This window comes from Zootoca vivipara, chromosome 10 (assembly GCF_963506605.1).
Source record: "Zootoca vivipara chromosome 10, rZooViv1.1, whole genome shotgun sequence".
NCBI classification, from domain to species: Eukaryota; Metazoa; Chordata; class Lepidosauria; order Squamata; family Lacertidae; genus Zootoca; species Zootoca vivipara.
In genome coordinates this window covers 28,347,070-28,373,821 of record NC_083285.1, presented here as the reverse complement: position 1 = coordinate 28,373,821, position 26,752 = coordinate 28,347,070, and the positions used below count along the sequence as shown (strand labels likewise).

Genomic DNA, 26,752 nt, shown 5'->3' with positions numbered 1-26,752 from the left:
TCACTTCAGATCTAGTTTGGCTCATTAACCACATGGAAATGGCAAGAGCATCACACAGGTCATTAAAGAAGTGCTCCTAATCCCTAGAAACTGTCATATACAGAGGTCTCCCTAGCTTAAGTACTGTCCACACAATGGTGGGCAGTGTCAATCCTTACACATCTGGATGCTTAAGTAATGTCATTTGGGACACAATTTTATTCGCTGTAGACATACATCTACAAGCTTCATTCTTTGATTTCCCTTTGCTCCCCCAGTCTGGGTTATGTGTGAAGTCTGGGGGCGTTCATGTTCACCAGAGGCTTCCAGCCAGAGCCTAACAATGACAAGGGGAACCTGCAGTCAAACTTGCAACTACTTTAGTACTATTTACCTGAGCTACTCCATGCCTTTTTCTTTTTCTTTCTTTTTTTGAGGGGAAGAGTGTTTCACCCCCATCCACTTTTTATCTCTAATAAATTCCAGACATCGTCTCCCATTGGACCAAGGAAAATCTATACAGCGTCGTCGTGAACCTTGGAGATTTAAAACAGAGGAGAAAAATAATTAACAGAACAAGTTTTTCTAATTATTGAAAAATTCCAAGGCAGGAAATAAGAGGTGTGCATTGTAATACTGAGATCATTCATAATGGGAGCAAACTACTAAGTGGAATGGTAAATTAATTGTGTTCATAAACTATAAAATTGATTTTCAGCTTTATCTCCCCCCTCAGTATGCTGCAGTCCAAAGGCAAACTACTATTGCCTCTGCTAGAAGGGATCATTTGAATGCTACCCCTCACCCCTTATACAGGAGGTCATACCAAGATAATTGGCTTCATCTGACCTTTAAAATGGATGTGCTCAGCAATTACAGGAACAGCAGCAAATCCAATATCTTTATAAAAAAAAAAGTGAAGATGGCCACATGAACATTCTGAAATGTTTCCAGCTTTGGTACATTAAATACTAACCTTTTTCAGAAAAGAATTGTTTTAGAAATGATTGCTCCCATTTTTTTCTTAATGCTGTTTGAGAAAATGCCTTTCCCAATCAGGTATTATTGACATAGGGGGAAAGTGCAGAAGGGATTATGAGCCATGTATTTTTCACATGCTCCGTCTCCTCTTACCGTACTTGAAATATAAGCTACCCTCCTTGAAACCGAATTAGACATTTGGGAGAAAGTAACTTGTAGCTTTTATCAAGTAAATTGTTTAGCTGAAATCTGTTTCTGGGCAGGTAACTTTACTTACAGTTGGAGTAAGGAGGAGTTGGCAGTCCTTTTTGGATCCAATACCATTGTCTCTCAAGACAGACGGATGCAAACAACATTTTATATATATATATATATATATATATATATATATATATATATATATAGGATTTTCTCAAACAGCAAAACATACAAAAATACAAAACACAAAAAGAGAATACAAAAAACAGAAAATACAACAATGCAAGAAAAAATACAAAAAATACAAAAAACAAAAATTCCAACTTATGACCCTTATTATCAATCTATTGACTTCCTCATTCCTCCTCCTTCTGCAATTCTTTACATATCACCCGTAGTAAACTCTAAATCTTATATAATTTCTAATTATTACTTTAATATTAGCTTATTTCTCTATCTTTTACATCTTATCCTTTTATATTGTGTCCAAATCTTACTTCTTAATTAAATTATCATTTACTTCTAACAATACTTATTTCACACCATTGTATTATCTACAACCTCTATTTTATCTCTCTCACTTCTACTAATTCCAGACGGATGCAAACAACTTTGTCCAACTGGGGAATGAAAAAGAATCTGGGATGCAACACGGCTGGGCTGCCTAGACTGATCTCCACTTAAAAATAGCCTTTCATAAAAATGGCAGAACATTCATCATCATCATTCCACCAGGGAAATGCCTCCCTATGGCCTCATCCAAATGAGAGCGTCCCACACAGTAGGTTGTAGGGAGCAACCAGGAACACATGGACCATATTTATTTATCTCTTGCAATTATTTATAAATCCTACCAAGGTGGCTTACATACTACATATTTTAAAAATAGCAACATATGAAAAACACATATACTTTTTTGGGGGGCAGGTATTTTAGGCCACCAACAGAGCAATCCTAACCATAACTACTCAAAAGTAATTGGCCTTTGAATTCAGTGGAGCTTACTCCCAGGTAGGTGCGATTCGGGTTGCATCCTAAGACTAACATTGTCAACAAGGGAAGCCAGTGATGCAGAAGAATATCATTATGAGCTCTGCAGACAAACATACGGAGTGCATTGGAAGGATGCTAAAATCAAGTCAAACTGCATTCTTCGGCCACAAAATAAAGGCAATCAGGGTAGAACTCAGGCAGAAGAAGAAGAAGAGTTGGATTTGATATCCCGCTTTATCACTACCCTAAGGAGTCTCAAAGTGGCTAACATTCTCCTTTCCCTTCCTCACCCACAACAAACACTCTGTGAGGTGAGTGGGGCTGAGAGACTTCAAAGAAGTGTGACTAGCCCAAGGTCACCCAGCAGCTGCATGTGGAGGAGCGGAGACGCAAACCCGGTTCCCCAGATTACGAGTCTACCGCTCTTAACCACTACACCACACTGACAGGTTTTTGCTGGTATGGAAGTGGCTTCCGGTATGTGATAAGGTGCTCCACAGTGATTTTTTTTCTAGAAAAAGAGGTCCCAGCACCATGAACGTCTCTCTTGTTCTCTTATAATGGCAATGGCACCCAGCTGAGAGGTGCCGGAACTGAGTTCTGGTGACTTCCGGCTGGAAAGAAAGTCCTGGTGCTCCATCACATTTACTTTTTGAAATCTAAAGAGATATTTTGATAGCAGGTGAGGATTGAGCACTGGGGTAAAAGGTGATGGAGTCCCAAGTGTAAAAAGAAAGAAAGTCGTAATACATTTTCCTCGATGGTCACATTTCACTGAGAGGGACCACATGAACGTTTCCGAGCACAGTTCAAAGTGTTGGTGCTGACCTTTAAAGCCCTAAATGGCCTCGGTCCAGTATACCTGAAGGAGCATCTCCACCCCCACCGTTTTGCCCGGACACTGATGTCCAGTACCGAGGGCCTTCTGGCAGTTCCCTTGTTGCGAGAAGCCACGTTACAGGGAACCAGGCAGAGGGCCTTCTCGGTGGTGGCGCCCGCCCTGTGGAATGCCCTCCCATCAGATGTCAAAGAAAAAAACAGCTACCGGTACCAGATTTTTAGAAGACATCTGAAGGCAGCCCTGTTTAGGGAGGCTTTTTAATGTTTAATATATTATTTTATTTCATTTTTCTGTTGTAAGCTGCCCAGAGTGGCTGGGGAAACCCAGCCAGATGGGCGGGATATGAATAATATATTATTATTATTATTATTATTATTATTATTATTATTATTATTATGAAGGAGAGATGCCTCTCTCTCTTCTCCCCACACAAAAACTCCACATCCCACAAATTGACTTTCCTTTGGTAGTGAATACGGTATGTTTTGGGGTTCAATTTTAGAGGGACAACCCTTCAGTAGGAAAGTATGTGAACATTGCCTGGTTGCAGGACTGAAGAAACAAAATTCACTCAAAGCTTTCCTCCTTAATCATCACTCTTACAACCTTAGAGACCCTGAAAAACGGTTCAGGAAAGTGTACATTTAAAAACTCCAAGAATGTTGAAGGAATCTCAAGGGGAAACATTGCTTTTGCATTTCATGCTCATTTGTTCTCATTTAGCTGTGAGCATATTAAGCTTGTAGCTTTTACAGTAGGCACATCACATACTTTTCTGCATACTTCTCCCTTCTATACACATCATCCTTGATTTACTTTTCCTGTGTTCCTTATCTCAGTAATTAAATGCAGCTCATTTGAGTGTCTTAGAAAACAGACAGTGTGAAAGATGGCATCTAAAGTAGGGGAATATTATTATACTATTGTGGGTACCTATGCCCCAGAGTAAATTGCTTATTCGGAACTTTCTGTGTGGCGCTTAATGTCACCCATGTGTAAAGCCTAACTTTACGGGACTCGTCCTAGAATTAGTCGTCCTACCATTCTGTGTATGTCACCATGAGGATGTGGTGGTGCTATTATTGAAAGACTGGATGCATTTAGTGCGGACATGAGACTGGGGGTCGTCCAGACTGGTGAAGATTTTTGCAGGTGTATTTTTTGCAAAAATAGTGCATTCATGGTGGATTTATACCAGACTGCCCCCTCATCATTCCATTCTATGAGTTGTTCCGTGATGCTCCCTCAATGTTATCACACTGTTGCCATCTTGCACTCTTGCACTGTAGAGCAGGGGTCAGCAAACTTTTCCAGCAGGGAGCTAGTCCACTGTCCCTCAGAACTTGTGGGGAGGGCTGGACCATAGCTGTCAACCCTCCCATTTTTCGTGGGAAACCCCCTTATTTCAATCAGTTTCCCGCTGCTATCCCGGATTGTAGATATCCCGTAAATTTCCCGGATTTCAAAGCAGTTCTTCTCCCTCCCTGCTGGCCAGGGAGGCTCTGCTCTGCCCCCCCCCGCAAGCGAGCAGCCAGCCACCACCCGGTAAAACACCTCGCTCGGCGGCTGACTGCTTGCTCCCTTGCCAAGTGCTGCCGGAAATCGCCTCTGCGCATGCCCGGGCATGCGCAGAACCAATTTCTGGTGCCACTCTGCCCATGTCTGTGCATGTCCAGCTTAACTAACAATGTTGGGCAAACCTCAGGTTTGTTTAGTTTGATTCAGCTTTATTTAATTTGCTCTGAAACCTTGAGCCAAATTGAATCAGACACTCAGTTTCTACTTCTGTGACAGAGTCAACCAACCACAAGAAGAAAAAGCAAGTTGGGTGTAAGTAACATCCCTGTAACATTTTATAAATCTGTGGAGAGAATTACCAATAACCAAGTTACAAGTCAGTTGTAATGGCCTCAGTAAGTGACGGTAAGGCATGATTAAATCTCTCTGGCATCCATCTAATAAGTGCATTGAGCTGTGATTTAAACCCCATTGACTTGGTGCTAAACATTTTCCTGGATTGCACCAGGTGCTTTTGAAAGTTATGTGGTACTCAGCTTCAGGTCTGAAAGCTACAATTTCAAAAAACCGTCGCTAAATTTGGTTAGGTTAGGTTATTGGTTTTCCAACAACAAAGTTGAGCTCAAAGCACATCACAGCCATAACAAAGCAGTGGAAAATTACATAATGTCCCCATCAATATAACACTATAAATAATATTTTTGAAATGTAAGGCATCCTAGTGCTGCAGCAATAAAACTGTTAGCACATTTGCAAAACTAAAATGAGTCAGATATGGTTTCAGATTGGATGAGGAACGGTGTGTTGAGATTCCTGCATTGCAGGGGGTTGGACTAGATGACTCTCAGGGTCCCTTCCAGTTCTACTGAAGGACCATGACAGAGAGTGGTTATTATTTAAGAATTCTATACAATATAATGATTTCCTGTCCAATATTTTAAGTATAAGTCTTTCCATCTTATGATAAGTCTTTCCATCATATGAAAGCCTTGCTCTGTAACTTCTACTTGAGAACAAAGAGGGAAGACAGTTAGATATTCAGTCCCCAGGTAAAAAGGAAGGAGGGAAGTACAAGCTAGACTCACAGGACCGGATAAGAAGGGAGGAGTACAGTGGTACCTCGCTAGGCGAATGCCTCACAAAACCAAAAAATCCTCGCAAACGAAAGCGTTTTGCGATTTCAATGGAGACTCGCAAGACGAAGTTTCCTATGGCGTGCTTCACAAAACGAATTTTTCGCTATACGAAGCGACTCGCGGGATGAATTAAATTCGTATTGTGAGGCACCACTGTATGGCAGTTTGGATTTCTGGAATGTATATGCTTTTTGTAGTTAAGTTTCGAAATCCTATGTAAGCTGGTATAATTTTAGTTCTCCTGGAAATCGTGTGTTTCAGGTGTTGCCTGTTTGTGACTGTCTAAAAGGATTGTGCATCCACGAGTGGGTGTGCAGTTTTGCGAACAATCGCTCTGCACCTTGCCATGCATATGCTTGACAATAAACCTGTTATAATCTGCTTGACTTTTTGTCTCTCTGTGTGACTCCATTGCTCCTGATGGGCTTAGGTCCATCATTTCAAGTCTATGATTCCATAATAATAGTAAAACCTGAAATCGTTTCAGATGTCCCCCTTGCTCTGCAGCTCTCAAACACACCTCAGGTCGACAGTTGTGTTACAGCTCATCCACATTCATGAACTGAAAATGTCACCGGAATCAAGTCCATGCCTACAAAAGGATATTGTATTGGAGGGGAAGAGCCCCTTCAACAACCTTGTTTGTAGGGCAGGGAACTCCCAGGCTTCCTACCCTTCAAATGTGTTCAGCAGTACAGTGGTGCCTCGCTTAACGAATGCCCTGCTTAACGTAATTTCCGCTTAACAAAAGGATTTTTCAAGTGGAGGTTGCCTCGCTAGACGAATTCGTTTTATGAAAAATTCGTCTAGCGAATCGCGGTTTCCCAGAGGAATGCATTGAAATTCAATTAATGCGTTCATATGGGCAAAAAAAAATATTCAAAAAAATTCAATGCATTCCTATGGGATTCGCTAGACAAATTTTTCGTTATAAGAAAAGACCCGTGGAACGAATTAAATTCGTCTAGCGAGGCACCACTGTACTCTATTTCTGATGCACAACAATGAACCTGGGCTACGTACACAATATTTTCACACCACACTAAACGTAACCGGCTGATTAGCACAATACTAATATATCATATTCTGTAATCACCTTAACACGAGACACACATAAGGCCCAAACCAGTCACATAATATAAAAAGTCTTCTAAAGTTTTTTAAAGTCCAAACCATATATATTGAATATTAGGCCCCAAATAAATCAATGCGTAGACAATGGTACAGCCAACGCAAAAGTCCATAGTACATGTAAGGTTCATATGAAGGTTCATAGAGTCCAGTACCATCAGCAAATTGGATACAATTGTAGATAATATACAAACAGAGGATTACAGGTACTCTGAAGGCTGTAATTTGCTGATGAAGCCAGAGATGGCGAAACAGGGATAGTTCAATCCGGATATCCTTGTCCTTCTCTCTTTTTATTACTTCATGGAATTGTTACTTCTCTCGTTTGGACTGATACTGAACTCCATGTAATATCAACAGTCTACGGTTTGTTGCCTCGTGGAATTGTCATATCCTATGTTTGGCTTGTACTGGACTCTATGAACCTTCATATGAACCTTACATGTACTCTCTTGGGCCCAGTGCACAGATTGTCCATTATACTGGCATCACCTAACATTCTGTAGTCTAATATGGCTTTGAACATCATTTACATTTACTGTTTAGCTTGTTTTACCTTCTCTACGCCAAGCAGCTGCAGAACTCCCCATCAAGCTGTGTTCAGGTTGTCCCGTATTATTCCTTTGTTGTTGATGGCTCTTTGCTGCCAGTATTATATTTTCTACAATTTATATTTGTTTTTAACTAACTTCCAAACAGTACTTTGCTTAATTTTGCCTCTATTCATTTACCTAAACTGCCATAGCTTTCAAAATATTTTCACTAAATTCATTCCATTTATAGTTTGGGGATATATTACCATGCAGATCTATGCATTTCATGCTCAGCTCCCTCGATAAAACATAACTTTGTTTTCTACTTCCCTGCTCATTTGTTTTCCTGTGTGGGCACTATTAACTTTCATGGAGCACAGGAAAACAGTGGGTTTTCTCTCTAAATCTCATAAAACATTGACCTAATAAAAACCACATTTCCTATTATTGTCTGAGCATGTTATTCAGTGATGGGGCTGGCGGCCGACTTTATGTTCTTTTTCAAGGCTCGATGCCTGATTACATTTTTATAGCGTTCTGGAACCACTTCAGGAAGCTGGTGAGGAAAAGAAATTACACAAATGCAAACATGAGGTGCAAATTACACAAATGCAAACATGAAGAAAATGGCCGCCCAGATGTTGTTGCTCCAGCTCCCATCAACCCCAGGCAGAATAGCCTATGGGCAGCGATGATGAGAGCCAGAATCCAATGGAAGTGCGAGAGCCACAGGTTCGTCACCCCTGCTTTAAAGCATTGGGCGGGGGGGGGGAGGGAATCTCTGGGATTCAAGACAGTTACTGCCAGTTAAAGCACTGAGGTAAATAAATAGTCTGACCTAGTAAAAGGCAGCTTCTTGTGTTCCTAAACTCTGTTTAATTCCATTGTGCTCATAATTTCACCTCATCAATGTGTCTCTGTTGCTTATTTGAAACTTGACAAGATATACCCGAAATAGCTAACTTTAATATTATGAAACTCAACACAAATTAGAGTAAACTCTGCCAAAACAAAAGGCAAAAGACAAAGGGGAAATTATTCCCAAGTATATAGGGAAATAATATTAAATTGAACGGACTGATAGCATTTAGGAATCTGCCACCGAAGTCATTCCCAGCTGCTTATTGATAGTGCCATTTCATGCTGCTTACTCAGAAGTAAGTGCCACTGTGATCAATGGTTCCGACTCCTAGATAAGTGTGCATTAGTTTGCAGACTAAGTGGCTAACAATGTTCTGAACTGCTGTGTAAAGATAGGTATGTAAATGTTATAATGCTGTTTTTAAAAATCAGTGCTACACACCATTTTTCAATTATGCTTACAGTTCTAATCACACTTTAACACAAGGGGTTCTGTTTTTTCAGATGCAGAAATGAGTTAAACAAGGTTTTAAAAATTGTCGCTGCATCACTGCAATTTAAAACAAAAAAATGCACACACTGTCATAAATTATAATAGTGGCATATTTTAAAACAACAGTCCCAACATAGGAGCACGTACATGGATTTAAGGTGCTTAACTTTCAGTAAAATCAGTGCTGTAAGCAGCTTGAGCCTATCCAATTTGCATTTGAAGTAATTAATGTGGGGCTATTCATAGGAACAAACCTTCAGTTGATCCACAAAGAACATTTTGCTTTTGTTTGAAAACCACCTGCTTATACAGATGACCATATAATTCAAGCCATGTGTTTATGTCTCACCTGCTCCTGATGTGTGGTAAAATCATATTTACTATTTGGCAGGATAAATCAAATGCTCAAAGTTGACTTACCTCAGGTAAGAGAGCTCATTCACCTTAAGGAATTTCACTGTCTGCATAGGCTCAATGGCTCTGTAACCTCTACATAACAAGTGACAATCAACATACACTCAACACAGACATTTGCAGCACATTAGAAGCTACCAGTGGTTGCCAGTCTGAAGTACCAACACTTTTTTCCTTTTTTTGTTGCCATTGGCAGCCATTTTGTGCTGGGACCCACAGCTCTTTTATCAAGATATGAACCCTATTTGTAAAGCACCTTAACAGGGAACTGTTGCTTTTGCCATGTCTTCATGTCCTGAACCCCTGGCCTACCTGGCAGCAGGTCAGCACGCCAATCCAAAGTTCAAAGTCTGGAGGTCAAGCCACACAAACCAACTCCAAAGGTCAGGAAGCACAGTCTAGGGTCGACCCAAGGAGCCAAGTCCAAAGTCCAGCAGTCAGGATACAGCCCAGAGTCAAACCCAAAGCACAGTCCCATAGAGGTCGAGGAGGAGCAGCCAAGCCAAGGTTCATCAGCACAGCCAAGCAGACACAGCACCTCAAGCACTGCTTCCCTTTAGTACTTTGCATGCTGATTGCAGCTTCTGGGCTTGATGTGACCCTCACCTGTTCCAAGCCTGCTCCAGCTGAGGAATCACACACCTTCTCCCAGAGCTAGTGAGCCCCACCTGGCCAACGAGGAAGCTTTGCCTTTGCCTGCCTCAGCCTCCTAGAGTGTTCCTCATGCCTCAGAGTCTGTCATGTTCGGGAAGACAGGGGCTCCTCTGGCTCTGGTGATGGGTCCTGCTGCTCTGGTTCCTGTGCAGTGATCCCCCATCCCTTCACTATCCTCCATCACCCCATATATTCTACACCTCTTGTTCTCCATCCTTAGCTTGCCCCAGTGTTTCCTAGTCCCGGCTACACCCCTCACTCGGATCCTTTTCCTCCTCCCTGCCGTCCTGCCAGTTCATGACACCTCACAATAAATAATGGCTTCGGCAGTGTCAGCCTGCTCACTGGAAGGACAGATCGTGAAGCTGAGGCTCCAATACTTTGGCCACCTCATGAGAAGAGAAGAATCCTTGGAAAAGACATTGATGTTGGGAAAGAAGGAGGGCACTAGGAGAAGGGGACGACAGAGGACGAGATGGTTGGACAGTGTTCTCGAAGCTATGAACATGAGTTTGACCAAACTGCGGGAGGCAGTGGAAGACAGGAGTGCCTGGCGTGCTATGGTCCATAGGGTCACGAAGAGTCGGACACGACTAAACGACTAAACAACAACAAAGTGTCAGCCTAAACAGGGCCCAAATGGCACCCCCCATCCTCCACTAACTTCAGCACTTTAAACAAGCCTTGCTGTCACCATTTATATACCAATTCCTGCTTTCACCTTTCCTGTTCGACCATCATGGTGTCCCCTGAAGTGGGTTGCTTCACCCTGATGCACAACCTGATACAGTGGGAAGGCCAGTAAGGAAAATTGAGTTTTAAACATTCCTGGAGGTCAGGGCTATGGATCTACTGAACATGGAGTGCAACCTCATTCTTAAGATAGCCATCGTGTTGGCACTTGGAAGGAAGGACAAAGAATGGCCGCTCCACAGTGTAAAGAGAATATCAAAAGAGGGCACAGATTTGCAAGTGCTAATTTATATGTATAAATGCATATTTAGAAATACATGTCTATATTTTTTTTTACCTCAGAAGACAATGAGGGCTATCTGTCTAAGGGCCATCTGTTGATGGGCAACTTAAAGGCCTCTTTGATCTCCCTTCTTTATCTTTAATCTGTAGTTGAATCAGACACACCTTCAAATAGAGGATTGCCCCACCATCCTAGGCTAATCCTAGAAAATCATCCAGGACCTAAGGTGGTGCCTAACCTGAATGTCTGTTTAACTGGAGGCCCAAATCATCCTTCAGGGTCTAAGGACCTGATTCCCTTGGCTCACCTGTTCTCTTGTCTGCTGACTCCTTAGAAAAACAGCACTAGAGATGAAAAATTTCCTTGTGATCTAGTATCTGGGATTGTCATAAGATTTGTAGTAGTAGTAGCAGCAGCAGCAGGGGTGGAGCAGGCAGGGGCAGGGGCAGTCCCCCCTGGGAACCGCCCTGGAGGGGGTGTCACTTGGGGCCATGCCCCCACCCCTCGCCTCTGCACAGCAGCTTCGGGGGGGGGGGAAAGCTGCAGGTGCGCTGGCTGAGCGATTGGGCGCCACGCGGGTGCCTGCTGGAGGGGGGTGGCACTCGGGGCTGCGCCCCCACCCCGCAATCGGCGCTTGAGCCTGGACGCTCCATTTAGGCTACGTTTAGAAGTCGCGGGGGCGCAATCCCCCTCTAACTAGCACACATGTGCAGCAGGATGCTGCGCATGCGTACAACGTAGAGGAGATTGCACACACACCCCCCGCGACTTCTAAACAGAGTGTGCAGGCTCCAGGTAGAGAGCTCACTGGTGCGGCAGGCAGGCGGGCTGCACCAGTGGACTATCTACCTGGAGCCTGGATGCTCCGTTTAGGCTCCGTTTAGAATTCGCGGGGTGGGGTTGCAATTCCCCCTACGTAGCGATGCATGCATTGTTATGTAGCAAAGCTGCACACACACACCCGGGGGCATGGCAATTTAGACTCATTAGAAGTTGTTTAGACTTGTTAGAAGTCTGTTACCCAGTGCTATTTTTCTAGAAAAACAGGTGCTGGACCTCACCATGAACAGCTCCCTTGTTTTCTTAGAATTGCAATGGTGCCCACCTGAGAAGTGCTGGAACTGATTTCCGGTGAGTTCTAGTTGGAAAAAAAAGTCCTGAATATACTCTTTAAAAATATACAAGACACCTACCATCCATATAAAATTATAAATGCGCGCGCACACAACAGCCACAGGAAGCTTTGGCAGAACACTAATTCCAGCAACATCACCTCAGCCCATCAAGAGCCTACAGGAAAAATGAAGTATTTACCTGGTGCTGAAAAGATGTCATTGAAGCCACCAGGTGGACAAAGAGCTTTATGGGCCAGTACATTGAACTGTAAAAAGTTCTATGCAAGAAAAGAAATGCACATTTTCAAATACAAAGGACACTATGGGGGACGGTGTCATCCATTATAAGGATATATCCTCTGCTATAAAACACATACCCAGCATCTTACATTATTCCTTCAATCATGAACGTTTCATCTTTCCAAATTTATCCATTACACTTCGTGATATTTGGAAGAATAATATATCCCTTGCTGAGACAGACGTACTTCTTGGTGTTCATTTGATCCCTATAAATATTGCTCAAGGGGAGCTTTCAAGAACCTCCAACCATTTTATTTTGCTGTTGGGTTGCTATTAAAACAGCACGATCTCTTTCTTTTTCTTTCTTGTATTATCTTTATCTCATTTGTAAGGTATAAGCAAACAGCTCTTTTGTTCCGTTAAAGAAATATTTCATATTCTTAACATTTTAGGTTAAAATATGCACTTCTTGGGAGATGATTGGACTAAAGGCAAGCATATACACTAGAATAAAAAGAAGTGGAGAGTGGAAAAAAAGTCATTATTCTCAATACAAACAAATGCTGAATAGTTGCTTCAGACCAACCAGTAGATGTTGCCTAAATGTACATGAACAGTCTACTCTTTCAGAATAGAAGCACACAAATGAATACTTGTTCTTATACTGTAAAAGTAATTTCTCTTCCATTTTTCAGGATTCAGGCAAATGCTAGACAAGAACTTTATTATCTCGTTTAAACAACAACAGCAACAGGAAACTTCTGTATCTACCCAGGTACACCTAGGTCTTGGGCCACTTACTAACTCCGCTATATAATGACACTAAACTCATCTCAAAATGGTCAAGCAAGTCATGGCCAGATCTCATTGACTTTAATATTACTTGAACAGAACTATTCTGGAATAAGTGAACTACAACCTCATATTCTGGATACAACCTTACTTCACACATGAGAATTGAGTCTCTCCTGTATGGCTCTTTTCTTAAGATGAAATAATTATGGAAAGACAGTTGTAGCTCCTCAAACAACGGTGTCTCAACCAAACATGATACGTTTATTATATTCAGACTGAATATACAAACCGAAATGTGCATTTGCATTTTTAAGGCATAGTAAAACTACGGTCCGAACCAGTGGCTCACACTTATCTTGTAGCTAAAAGCAACACATACAAAGCTGAATTTCAGAAAAGATGTATGGTCATGTTGAAATTATTTCCTATGTCAAATTTAGAGATCTGAGCAATAAAAAGCTAACCGGATTGAGATATCATAATAAAAAGAAACCTAATTGAAATACATGAAAGAGAATTAGCATCCTTTAATAAAGCTGAGCATCGGAGAGTTTGCTGAAGCAGAATTCTTCAAAGTAATGGCAATATAAATATTGAATAAAACAGAAAAATCGGGACAGTTGGCTGTGTCTTAAAAGATACATACACTCAGCAGGATGTGTTTGAAAAATGTGCAACCAAGAGGATCCTTCAAATGTAAATAAATAAAATCTCCACAGAACTGAGGAATAAAAAAATGCAGGTTTAACAAGAAATGCTAACGTGGTGACCCTCCAGATGTGATGGGACTCCAACTCCCATCAGCACCAGGCAGAATGACCAATTGCCAGAGGTGATGGGAGTCAACATCCCACAACATCTGGAAGGCTGCAGGTCTTCCACACGTTGCTTAATGGATCAAGTAGTTGTGCTGAAAGAAGTAACTAGGTGGGCAACAAACAAACCCTTAGTAGCACTTAAGAGACGTTGACATTTCTCACATGCTGTGGAAATCTCACGCTTTTTCGCTTCAAAGGTTCCGTAAAGTTTAGCCAAAAACAAAGCAAAAAGGGGAGGCATGTTCTCCTTGTCATATTGTCCCATTCTCCTGATCTGGGTGCAGCTATATAAGGGGGGCAAAGCAGAGAAAACCTTATTCCAAAGGATGCAACACATGCTTACCCCAAAAATTACGCTAAACAAGTAAGTCGCAGAGAAGCACCAATAATGTACACTTCTCCCAACAACCTCTAGAGTCTTACCTTCGGATCTACACAGAATATGCCAGGAAAGGCCCTTTTAAGTTATATGGAGGAGGAAGAAGATGGTGCAGAGAAATGCACAACCCAGTCAGCCCAGTGCCAAATTTCTAATTTGTGAAAACATCTTGGGCACTAGAGAAGGGGTACGATTTGTGGCATCTGCACTAAAGATAAATTCCTGGTGTGTGGCATGTTAATGGCTTGCTGCTGCTCGGCAAGGCCTCTTAGTTCGCCAACGTTTCCTCCTGCCAATCATTCACTCCAAGCTGAAAGGCAAGGAGGCGATTTACCTTCTCAGAACTGATTTACTTCCACTGAGCTCATGCAAGCTGCATGGGCCTATCAGATTCTGAGGTCAAAAGGATCTATAAAAGAGAAAACTGTCCAAACTCGCTTTGCCCCTTACCTTTGCGGAGAGTCAACTGGGCGATCGTGTCACAGTGGGCCTAACGGGGGGGGGGGGGTTCGGTCAATTAGCCTTTGAAGAAAATCAAACTGCTGAAGGAAAGCTTTCAATGAATTTATAACCGAATTCCACACAAAAAGGAAAAGAGAACAAAACAAAGGGCTTTTATTCAAAAGTGTTCATCCGCACTGAGTTGAGTTACGCTAAAAGGACGCAACAAAGAGGTTTGCCATAATTTCAGTCAAATGGCAAAATGGTCAGAAGGTGGCAATTTTCTGCGTTCTGCCAAACCTAACAATGCAAAACCCTGGAATGTTTTCCTTGGTTACCAAGGTAACAGAACCGCAGCATATGGAACAGAGGGCTCAAGAGCGACTTAGTGTAGCAGGCTAAAAAAAGATGTACTTGGCTGATCAATACAGCTTCACACAGTGATTTCCAAGGGATGCTGGTTTTGGGTAGGTATGTTAAATAAAAATCACACCCTTTAATCGATGACATGCACTTCCACACACTCCAGTGAAAGACACTCCCCGTGTGTAGTATATTTTCTTGGTTCCAGGTGGGAGAAAGGAGTGTTTTGTTTTAATTACATACTGCACTGCACTGAGACATGCAGACACATACCGTATATACCCTGCCTCCTGAGATCAGGCAGACTCCTTCACTGTACTCTTTTGGTTAAAAGCATTTAGACAATCCTACCCAGACATGTATAATGTTGATGTATGTTTCAATCTGCTTGTAGTTTATTGCTGATCTTATTGAGGGTTTGAAATGTTTTAAATAGCTGTTTTACTGATAATTTTATTGTTTCATTCTCTTTGTAAACCAATTTGAGGCATTTTTGTTTTTTGTTTTACCATCAAGTAGTGCATAGATTTTATGAAATAAATATACTACCCGCTCCAAGAATAATATGGAGGATTTCGCTTAATTTCAGAGATTTCTCAACCTCCAGTATCGGGTCTCCATTTCAGCCCATTACACGCCTATGTGCAAGCACAAGACTCTTCATCGGGCCTTAGAGCTGGAAATTAACAGAACCAATGTGAAATGGCAAGTGTCTAGCCATCACAGTTGAGAAGATGAAAACAGGTGAGTTCACAGCTTGAGTCATAACATAGTGCAGGACGTTGTCAGTTGACACACACCTTCATGTTTGGTGTTACCATAAATTGGGAAGAAGGTAGCTTAGGATCTACTGATTGGTGACTCAAAAATAGATTGGTGAGGATTTTGAGTCCCAGTTCTGGCTTTTCACTCCAGCTGCCAGCGGTGGTCCTTCTGTCCTCCAGTTGTCACCACAGGGGCTTCTGTAGAATCATCTTGCCGAGAGAGAAGAAGCAAGCTGTGTACAGATTACTGCTTGAAATGCAGCTAGTTCTTTCTTTTTCTCAGATCGAAGAAGTATTTCCTAAAGAACAACAAGGATTGTGGCTAACGTTGTGCGTATCCCGTTTCCATACTGGGAGCATACTGGACACAGAGTAAATGGGATTATGTACACAATTACAATTGTATTTTCTATGCTGTTATAACTCTCTCTCCCCCATCCCATCCCACAATGCCCATTGTTGCAGTAAACTTATACAAACTGCTTCATGAGGCTTGCCTGAAAAGCAATATATAGAAACCATATATAAAAGAAAATAAATCATACAACTGAAATGGCAAAAACAAATCTTCTTTGGGGGCGGAGGACAGAATAGCCAAATGATATTTGTGCAGGAAGACAGTGCGCTCAGTTCAGCTCTGAAACTGAAAACAAATGGCTGGGTTCAGAAGTCTTTCAATCTAAGGGCATGATTTTTATACCTAGCTCCTGTTGGTGAATCTCAAGGTTCTACTGGAGAAACAAAGTAGATTCCACCATAGCTGCCAAGTTCTCCCTTTTTTTAAGGGAAATTCCCTTATGCTGAATAGGCTTCCTCGCGAGAAAAGGGAAAACTTGGCAGCTATGGATTCCACATGACTGAAATTTGTTCACCCCTTATATAAGCCCTATTCTACTTTTCAAGAGCTCCTAACTTTAAATGCACGCAAGGGTGCCAACAAGAATATGGGAGCAGGGCGGGTAAGCAACTGATCGAGCAATAGGATTTAGGTGCTTAATAATATGCTTAGCTTCCACCGATCTCAATGGGATCTGGACTTCGAGAACACTTCCTGGATTTATTGTTTCTAGAGCTTAAAAATGCCACAATAATCAGACAGGAAGTATATTAGTTTCAGCAAAGTGTACTCATAATGAATTTATTGTTTTTTACTTCAGTCAACAGAAAACTGCTATTCCTGTTGCAACAAAAAAAGGGAATGCCACTGGGTTGGTAGGTTTTTATCTACAGTGCTATGAACTCAGTCCAGTGTCCCCGCTCCTTGGGAGAGGGGAGCTGCCCACAGAGGAATCGGCAATAAGCAGAGTCTCCAATGTACAGAGCAGCATATGAGAAGGGTGGGTATGATGAGATTATCCCTGAAATTCTGTTGTCAGTCAGTAGATAATTTCGGCTCGTAAACTAAAGGTAAAGGGGCCCCTGACCATCAGGTCCAATCGTGTCCGACTCTGGGGTTGCGGCGCTCATCTCGCTCTATAGGCCGAGGGAGCCAGCGTTTGTCCGCAAACAGCTTCCGGGTCATGTGGCCAACATGACAAAGCTGCTTCTGGCGAACCAGAGCAGCGCACGGAAACGCCATTTACCTTCCCGCCGGAGCGGTCCCTATTTATCTACTTGCACTTTGATGTGCTTTTGAACTGCTAGGTGGGCAGGAGCTGGGACCGAGCAACGGGAGCTCACCCCGTTGCAGGGATTCGAACCACCGACCTTCTGATCAGCAAGCCCTAGACTCTGTGGTTTAACACAGCGCCACCTGCGTCCCAGGTGTTTAAAATTCTAATTCCAAAATGGCACTATTGAGGACAATTAGGTCATCATGACACTTTTTTTGTCTTTAATTTGGAAGGTAAACCCACTCACAAAATAAAAACACAGACTAATAAAAACCAACCACTTTTTAATATTTCAGAAATACAGTCTATGAGAAAGGAAATAATAAATATTCAATACTAAATAATAATGGTAAGAAAGATCATTTTGCTAAGATGAAGTCAACCACACTTTGGGGGTCCTCCCCCCCCAAGAAACTGTCCTTCAGTCCATCAAAAGACCTGGAGTGAAGAGCCATCGTTCAGATTTCATAAAATGCAGTACAGCCAGTTTGGTGCAGCTTAGGGTCATTATTATTTTTTTGGAATAGACACATTTTGCTTTCTTTAGTGGCAGAAGCAGCTAGCTAACAATTCACAGCATCGCCAACCTAAGAGTAATCTTCAGGCATCAGCAAGACCAACAGCTGGTAATAGACTGGGAACGGGCATCGCTGGGAAGCGCCACGGGAGTGCCTGTCAATTGCATTTGGCACGGCTGACTCTCCTCCTACAAAATCCCCTCCGCTTTCGTCCAAGGAAAGTGAACTGCTTAGGAGTGCTTCCTTTTCTTTATCGCTTCTGCTTTGACAGCCAAGCTCTTTGCACATATGGTGAGGACCACAATGAGGACCCCAACCAGGAACGTCACCACCGGCCAAAGGAAACAGTGCAAAAGCACCGACTCGTCGTGTGTGCGTCGTAACAGTACGTCGTCTGGTCTGCAATAGGAAAGGCAGAATTACAGGGGGAAGGAAGCGAGAAATGCAGGACAGAAATACCAAGACACCCCAGAGTAGATTTTTAAAGGGGCGAGGCCTGCAGTGGAAATTGGTAAAAATTATCTCCAGTGCTTCAACCTGCAGGACCATCCGATTAGTGGGATTTCCCACCCTGTAAATAAAAGTCAATAAAAGTAAGAGGAACTACAATAAGTTCTACAAATTACCACCATGGTGCATGGCAAATATTAACTGGAAATAGAAATTCTAGAGTTTTCCGAATTTGAAAATGAAACATTACATAACAACTTCAGACTGCATAACATTTTCAATAAGTGCATATGTGTTGGGATATACAAAAATATTTTAATTTTCAAAAATATATTCAAACATCTTTTCTTTAAATTAAGCCAATAATGCAAGTGGAAAAAACTGTGACATACAGGATACATGGACGACAATTATTATCTCAAATCTTGAATTATGCCATCTGAGTTGATTTATGTGTCTAACACTATTCTGGCAAATTTCATCTAACAGCTGGAGTAGACGTCTAACCTCAGAAATATATATTACACAAGAACACAACAACGGAATCTGACGTGTTCCTGTGAACATTTAGGGCGCTTCCAGACAGAACGTTTTGCAAGCCTCCAGCAGACTAAGCCCACTAGCCTTCCAGGGGCACTGCCAACCCCCCCAAAACACTCTGTGTATTTTGTCTCTTTCCCATAAATGCAATAAAGCCTTTGACAAGGTGCCCCATGATATTCTTGTAAAGAAGCTAGTAAAATGCGGGCTAGACAATGCTACCATTCAATGGATTTGTAACTGGCTGACTGACCGAACCCAATGGCTCCTCTTCATCCTGGAGAGAAGTGACTAGTGGGGTGCCACAGGGTTCTGTCTTGGGCCCAGTCTTATTCAACATCTTTATCAATGACTTGGATGATGGGCTTGAGGGAATCCTGATCAAGTTTGCAGATGACACCAAATTGGGAGGGGTGGCTAATACCCCAGAGGACAGGATCACACTTCATAATGACCTTAGCAGATTAGAGAACTGGGCCAAAGCAAACAAGATGAATTTTAACAGGGAGAAATGTAAAGTACTACACTTGGGCAAAAAATAAATAAATAAAAGGCACAAATACAGGATGGGTGACACCTGGCTTGAGCAGTACATGTGAAAAGGATCTAGGAGTCTTGGTAGACCACAAACTTGACATGAGTCAACAGTGTGATGTAGCAGCTAAAAAAGCCAATGCAATTCTGGGCTGCATCAATAGGAGTATAGCATCTAGATCAAGGGAAGTAATAGTACCACAGTATTCTGCTCTGGTCAGACCTCACCTGGAGTACTGTGTCCAGTTCTGGGCACCACAGTTCAAAAAGGATACTGACAAGCTGGAACGTGTCCAGAGGAGGGCAACCAAAATGGTCAAAGGCCTGGAAACGATGCCTTATGAGGAATGGCTTAGGGAGCTGTGCATGTTTAGCCTGGAGAAGAGAAGGTTAAGGGGTGATATGATAGTCATGTTCAAATATTTTAAAGGATGCCATATAGGGGAGGGAGAAAGGTTGTTTTCTGCTGCTCCAGAGAAGCAGACACGGAGCAATGGATTCAAACTACAAGAAAGAAGATTCCACCTCAACATTAGGAAGAACTTCCTGACAGTAAGAACTGTTCAGCAGTGGAATTTGCTACCAAGGAGTGTGGTAGAGTCTCCTTCTTTGGAGGTCTTTAAGCAGAGGCTTGACAGCCATATGTCAGGAATGCTTTGATGGTGTTTCCTGCTTGGCAGGGGGTTGGACTGGATGGCCCTTGTGGTCTCTTCCAACTCTATGATTCTATGAAAGCAGGTGAGTTGGAGCTCCCATGGGATAACATTTAGACCACATCACCAATCAGTTTATATGACATATACTACATTTGCAGATATCTGCATTAGCAATAACTTCTTGGGAGTGCGGGTGTTCTGATGTGCATGTGAAGCACCCACACCTGTAAAGGTTTATCCATTCACGTCCCTGAAAGCAACAGTTCCATGAACACCTGGAACATTCAGCCAATGGGGCTGTTTCCTGTGAAGGGGCAAACCTCTCCAAGAGGAACCTCATGGGCAGTCTTGCACTCCTAGATCTCTGGGCCAGAGTTCCTTTCTGAGTCAGCAACATCTGCATGCAGCTTTGCAGATAGATCTCTGTTGATTGCAGCTCACTGGCCCTCTTCTTTCAGCCTGCCCCACCCCTGTAAGACTCTACTCACTTCCTTAATTCTGTTACATAAATGAAATTCATTCAAAGGCAGATTGTCTTGCACAGCATGATCTTTGCAGCATGGGGTCCCAGTTTCAATCTGGATTTGGTTGCCACTCCAAAGAGGAGAGATCAAACTAGGAGGACAAAGCAAAGCCTAACAGATGCTCTAAAGCAGAACAGTCTCGTAACAGTAAGTCGTTCCCCCTCCCCCTCCGCCAGCAAGTAATTATTCCAAGATGGATGACCCCCAGGGTGCAAACTAGTGATCCTCAGATAGTCATCGGTCTATTACATGCTTTCATTTACTGAACCCTAATCAAATATTTGTGTATAGCACTTTCTCCTGGCACAGGATAAAAGGTGCAGCTGCCAAGTCACAATGGAAAATAAACAATGAACTTATTTCAGCACAATGGGTGAGGATATATGCACAGCCCCCAAACTGCCATGCTAATTGCTTGCAGTATTAAAAAGTGGGGCGGGGGGAGGGAGAGGCCAACTCAACACATGGCAAACACCTTTCCTTGAACAAACAGAATCTCACTCTTCAACCAAGATGCTTAGTAGGGAGTACAGTGAGACCCACACTGGTTCCCAGCCAATTACAGTAACACAGCAAAAGTTAAAGCAATTTGGGCTGTTTGGGTTTAGGGGAAAAGGTGATTGTGGGATCAGAGAGGTATACAGAGCCATGTGGTGTGTGGAGAGACTCCTCCATCTCTCGTAATATTAGAAGCTGGGCTCATCCAAGAAAGCTGACTGTTGGAAGATTCAGGACAAAGTGAAGTACGGTACTTATTCACACAGCACATGGTTAAAACGATGAATTTGCTCCAAGATGTAGCTATGGTCAACAATTCAGGTGGCATTTAAAGAGGATTAGATGAATTCGTGGAGGTTAAGGCTATTAATGGCTGCAAGGCATGATGTCTATTGAACTACCTTCAGCCTCAGAAGCTATTTGTCTCCCATTGCTGAGGAGTTGCCGAGAAGAGCACTCTGCCCTCATGTCTTGCTTAAGGGCTTCCCATAAGTATCTGGTCCACAATGGTTAGGAACAGGTGGCTGCACTCCGGTCGCATTCACACCATACTTTTAAAGTGCTATGATACCAGCTTTGAATATTCACAACTTCTCCCAAAGAATTATGGGAGCTGTAGTTTATTAAGGGGCCTGAGAGGTCCCTGTTCTCCTCACAGAGCTACAAGACTTCAGAGTTCATGACTATTAAGCCACTCGGAGAACTGTAGTTTTGTGAGAGGAATAGGCAGTGCTATTTTTCTAGAGAAAGAGGTGCCGGAACTCAGCATGAACACCTCCCTCATTCTCTTAGAATGGCAATGGCGCCCACCTGAGAGGTGCTGCCGGAACTCAGACCCAGTGAGTTCCGGCTGAAAAAAAGCCCCAGGAATAGGGATCTCCTAGCAACTCTCAGCACCCTTAATAAACTACAGCTCCCATAATTATTTAGGAGAAGCCATGACGACATAAAGTAGTATCACAGTGCTTTAAATGTATGGTGCAGATGTGGCCTGGGCAGGTCTTGGGTTTGATCCAGCGCATTAATTCTTGGGGTCTTAAGCTAGCCCACACATTACATGTAAAATTTAAAACAGTGATGTAACATTACAGGTTGAAATATCTACCTTGCAGCACTTTGTAAACAGATTTCCTTATTAGTGAAATTTTGGAATCCCCCGTCCCCCAAAAAGGTAAAAAATGCTAGTAGCAGGGTCACCAGGGACAAGTTAAATGGCTTTGTAAACTCCACATCAAGGCGGGGGGGGGGTGAGCCTGTGACACCCTCACAGGCATTTCTGGAGTCCATCAGCCCTACCCAATGGCCACAGATGATGGGTGCTGGTGTTCAGCAAAATTTGGAGGACTACAAATTCTCTATCTGTACTCTACATTATAAAGTCGAACTCAGGGGTGGGGAGCCTTAGGACCGGGGGTGAATGTAACCCTCCAGGCCTCCAGCCATCAGGATTTTTCACCCCTACCCTGTCACACCTCACCTCTGGTCCTCCTTCATGCCCTCCTTGGGTGTTTTTGCCTAGAAGAAGAAGAAGAGTTTGGACTCCCTTAAGGAGTCTCAAAGCAGCTAACATCCTCCTTTCCCTTCCTCCCCCACAACAAACACTCTGTGAGGTGAGTGGGGCTGAGAGACTTCAGAGACGTGTGACTAGCCCAAGGTCACCCAGCAGCTGCATGTGGAGGAGTGGGGAAGCGAACCCGGTTCACTAGATTATGAGTCTACTACTCTTAACCACTACACCATGCTGTCTCTCCTAGCATGGAATGCATTCTTTAACTCTGCCCATGACTCTGGCTTGGCTGGAAGAATGATGGAGAGGACTGGATGTCTGTGGAAGGTACAGAGGTGAAATTAACATTCATTGCTCTGCCCAATTTTGCCTCTGGCCCCACCCACCAGTGGCAGTAGCCTTCAGGAGGAAATGCAGCAGCTAGACTGGTGACTGGGAGTGGCCGCTGAGACCACATAACACCAGTCTTGAAATACCTACATTGGCTCCCAGTACGTTTCCGAGCACAGTTCAAAGTGTTGGTGCTGACTTTTAAAGCCCTAAACGGCCTCGGCCCGGTATACCTGAAGGAGCGTCTCCACCCCCATCGTTAACCCCAACACTGAGGTCCAGCGCCGAGGGCCTTCTGGCGGTTCCCTGGCTGCGAGAAGCAAAGCTACAGGGAACCAGGCAGAGGGCCTTCTCAGTAGTGGCGCCCGCCCTGTGGAACGCCTTCCCATCAGATGTCAAAGAAAAAAAACAGCTACCGGTACCAGATTTTTAGAAGACATCTGAAGGGAGCAGGAAGTTTTTAATGACTGATGTTTTGATGTATTTTTAATCTTTTGTTGGAAGCCAGCCAGATAGATGGGGTATAAATTATTATTATTATTATTATTATTATTATTATTATTATTATTATTTGGCCCTCAGGCTGAGAGTCCTCAGCTGTCAACGAAATAGAAAACACAAGAAATAAATGAGGCCTTCTGTTTGTTTTCCATCTGTTAAACTGCATGCCTAGCCTAGCCCTGCCTACAAGTCGAACCTTCTTTTTTTTTTTTTAAATATTTTTATTAAAATTTTTCAACATAAGACAAAAAGAAAAAGAAAACAAGCAAGAGAAACACACAAAAACATGAAACCAGAAAAAAAATACACAAAAAATAAATAAAAACACATTCTAATTACTTGTTCCTTAAACCCTTTACATTGTCTTTAGGGACCTCCTCGGGTTTCCCTCCCTTTGGTCCCTTAGAGATTATTTAATTAGCAAATTCTACATCATTTTAATCACATTAAAGATCATACTTTTTAACTATCATCTCACATGTTATAAATTTCCACAGTTCATTTACTACTTAATTTCTATTCTAATAAATTACTTTCGCATGTTTTTTAAGATATAATTTAAAGTCTTTCCATTCTTCTTCCATCGCTTCTTCTCCCTGGTTGCGGATTCTTCCAGTCATCTCAGCCAATTCCATAAATTCCATCATCTTCATCTGCCAGTCGTCAATCGTTGGTAATGTTTGTAATTTCCAGTTCTTAGCAATCAGAAGTCTCGCTGCCGTAGTGGCGTACATAAAAAAAGACACCTTTTTCTTTGGAATTTCCTTCCCTACAATGCCCACTAGAAATGCTTCTGGTTTTTTAACAAATGTGTTTTTAAACACTTTCTTTAGTTCATTATAAATCTTATTCCAGAAGTCACTTACCAGTGGACACGTCCACCACATGTGGTAAAAGGATCCTACTTCTTTCTTACATCTCCAACATTTATTATCATGACTGTGGTATATTTTTGCCAATTTTACTGGTGTAAGATACCATCTATACATCATTTTCATTAGATTTTCTTGTAATAAGCTACACGCAGTAAATTTTATTGTGTGGCAATGACCCTCCCTCCCCAGAAATAAAGGACACGACACAGTGAATTACGTTTTAAGTGGGTGAAAAGGCCACAACTTTATTGGTTAAGGATGTTGAGCGGTATTGGCTTAGGCATTGGAACCTAACGACTATATCCGACTGTAACCCGTGTGTTACAGTCCGGGAGAAATTAACCACCAGGTAGGAGCCCCAGTGATATGTATCTACTGAGACACCTCCTGTGGCCACCGTTGGGGGGTGCTCTACGGCCCTGACCTCCGTAGGCCCAGGACAAAGCGACCGCCCCCGGAACCCCTTTAACGGGGTTAAATCTCCAATTCCGGGCAGAGGATGACGCAATCTGCCCCCCCATTCTTTATCTATGTAAATTTTCCAATGCCTAACCGCCAAACCAAGTTGTGACGGAATGCTATGAGGTAGGCGAAAAAACCAGATTGGCTAACCCAAGTGGAAAAAATCCTACCCGGCCCCACGGCCAACCGAGGCGACCGACTAATTCCATAGCAGCGTCGGCCTACCTGCCTGACTGCCTATCAAGAGGGCGGGTGGGTGGGTGATCCGAAGGTCTGGGTTCTCGAGGGAAGAGAGGCTGTGTTCCCGCCTCCGTCCTGATTTAAAGGTAGTGGAGGCCCCGCCTCCCGGCGCTACTGGTCGGCCAGGTATGACGGAGGCGGGAACCTGGGATCGCGAGAGGGCTGAACTGCAGCCCCCTCGCGAGGGTCGAGACGGGCCACGCCCACAACACCACCTCCGAGAAATGCGGAAGTGGTTTATTCACTTTCCACAGTTTCTCCCAATCCTCAATCATAATATTATGACCCACATCCTTTGCCCACAAAATCATAACATTCTTTGTTTGTTCATCTTTCGTATGCCACTCAAGCAGCAATTTATACATTCTGGAAAGTGTTTTTAGCTTGGGTTCTAACAATTCTGTTTCCAACTTTGACTTCTCTGATTGAAAACCAATCAATTTATCCATTTTAAAAACTTCATTTATCTGATGGTATTGGAGCCAATCGTCTAATTTACACTTTAACTCCTCGTAAGTCTTTAACTTAAATTGGTCTCCTTCTTGAATCAACAAATCTCTATATTTCGGCCAACTGGGTTCCGTATTAACTCTTTTTCGAACCTTGGCCTCTAATGGTGAAATCCATTTAGGTGTTTTTCTTTCTAACAAATCTTTATACCTGGTCCAAACGCTATACAATGCTTTTCTTATTATATGTGTTTTAAAGCCTCTGTGGGCCTTTACTTTGTCATACCATACATATGCATGCCAGCCATAAAGATTATCATAACCTTCTAGATCTAAAATATCTGAATTTTCCAACAGAAACCACTCTTTCAACCAGCAAAAGGTCGCTGCTTCATAATAAATCTTTAAATCGGGCAGGGAGAAGCCACCTCTTTGTTTTTCATCAGTAAGTATCTTATATTTAATTCTTGGCTTCTTCCCCTGCCATATAAATTTCGATAACACCTTTTGCCACTCTTTAAAACAATCCAACTTCTCAACTATTGGCAATGACTGAAATAAAAACAGCATCTTTGGCAATACATTCATTTTAACAGTAGCTATTCGACCCAACAGAGAAAGTTTCAGGTTGGTCCAAGTCTCTAAATCTTTTTTCACTTCATTCCACATTTTTACATAATTGTCTTTAAATAGATTCAAGTTTTTTGCAGTCATATTAATACCAAGGTACTTTACTTTCTTAACAAAAGATAAACCAGTTGCCTCCTGTAACTTTTCTCTTTCCTTACTGTCTAAATTCTTATCTAAAACTTTGGTTTTTGATTTATTCAATCTAAAACCTGCTGCCTTTCCAAATTCTTGGATTACTTCCAGAGCCCTTTGAACACTGGACTCCGGATCTTCTAATGTCAGAACAAGGTCATCTGCAAAGGCTTTAAGTTTATATTGTTTCTTCCCTACAGTCACTCCTTTTATTTCATCGTCCTTTCTAATCTTGTTGAGTAAGACCTCCAGGACCGTTATAAAAAGCAAAGGTGAGAGGGGACACCCTTGTCTTGTACCTTTTTCAATTTTAATGTCCTCTGATACCATATTATTAACAATAATCTTTGCTCTTTGCTCTGAGTAGATCGCCTTTACTCCAGTCAAAAATTTTTGGCCCACCTCCATTTTTTCTAAATTCTTCTTTAAGAACGTCCAGGAAATATTGTCAAAGGCCTTCTCTGCATCAATAAACATTAGCACAGCTTTTTTATTTATTTTCTGTTCCAACATCTCTAAGATGTCCACAACATTCCTAATATTGTCCTTCATATGCCTTCCTGGCAGAAAGCCGGCTTGATCTTTATGTATAAAATCTCGTAGGACCTTTTTCAATCTAGAAGCCAGAATACTGGCGAATAATTTATAGTCCACATTCAATAAGGAG

The 26,752-nt window shown here is 42.5% G+C and overlaps 1 protein-coding gene across 1 annotated transcript in view; it reads right to left on the bottom strand.

Moving 5' to 3' along the window:
• Positions 1-17,521: 17,521 nt before the first annotated feature.
• The window catches only part of KCNMB4 (potassium calcium-activated channel subfamily M regulatory beta subunit 4), a 32,649-nt gene continuing 23,418 nt past the window's right edge, over positions 17,522-26,752 (bottom strand). The window contains exon 3 of the mRNA XM_035128030.2: positions 17,522-18,156. Coding sequence (XP_034983921.1) covers positions 17,988-18,156 — 169 coding nt within the window. The 3' untranslated portion in view covers positions 17,522-17,987. The remainder of the gene's footprint in view (positions 18,157-26,752) is intronic.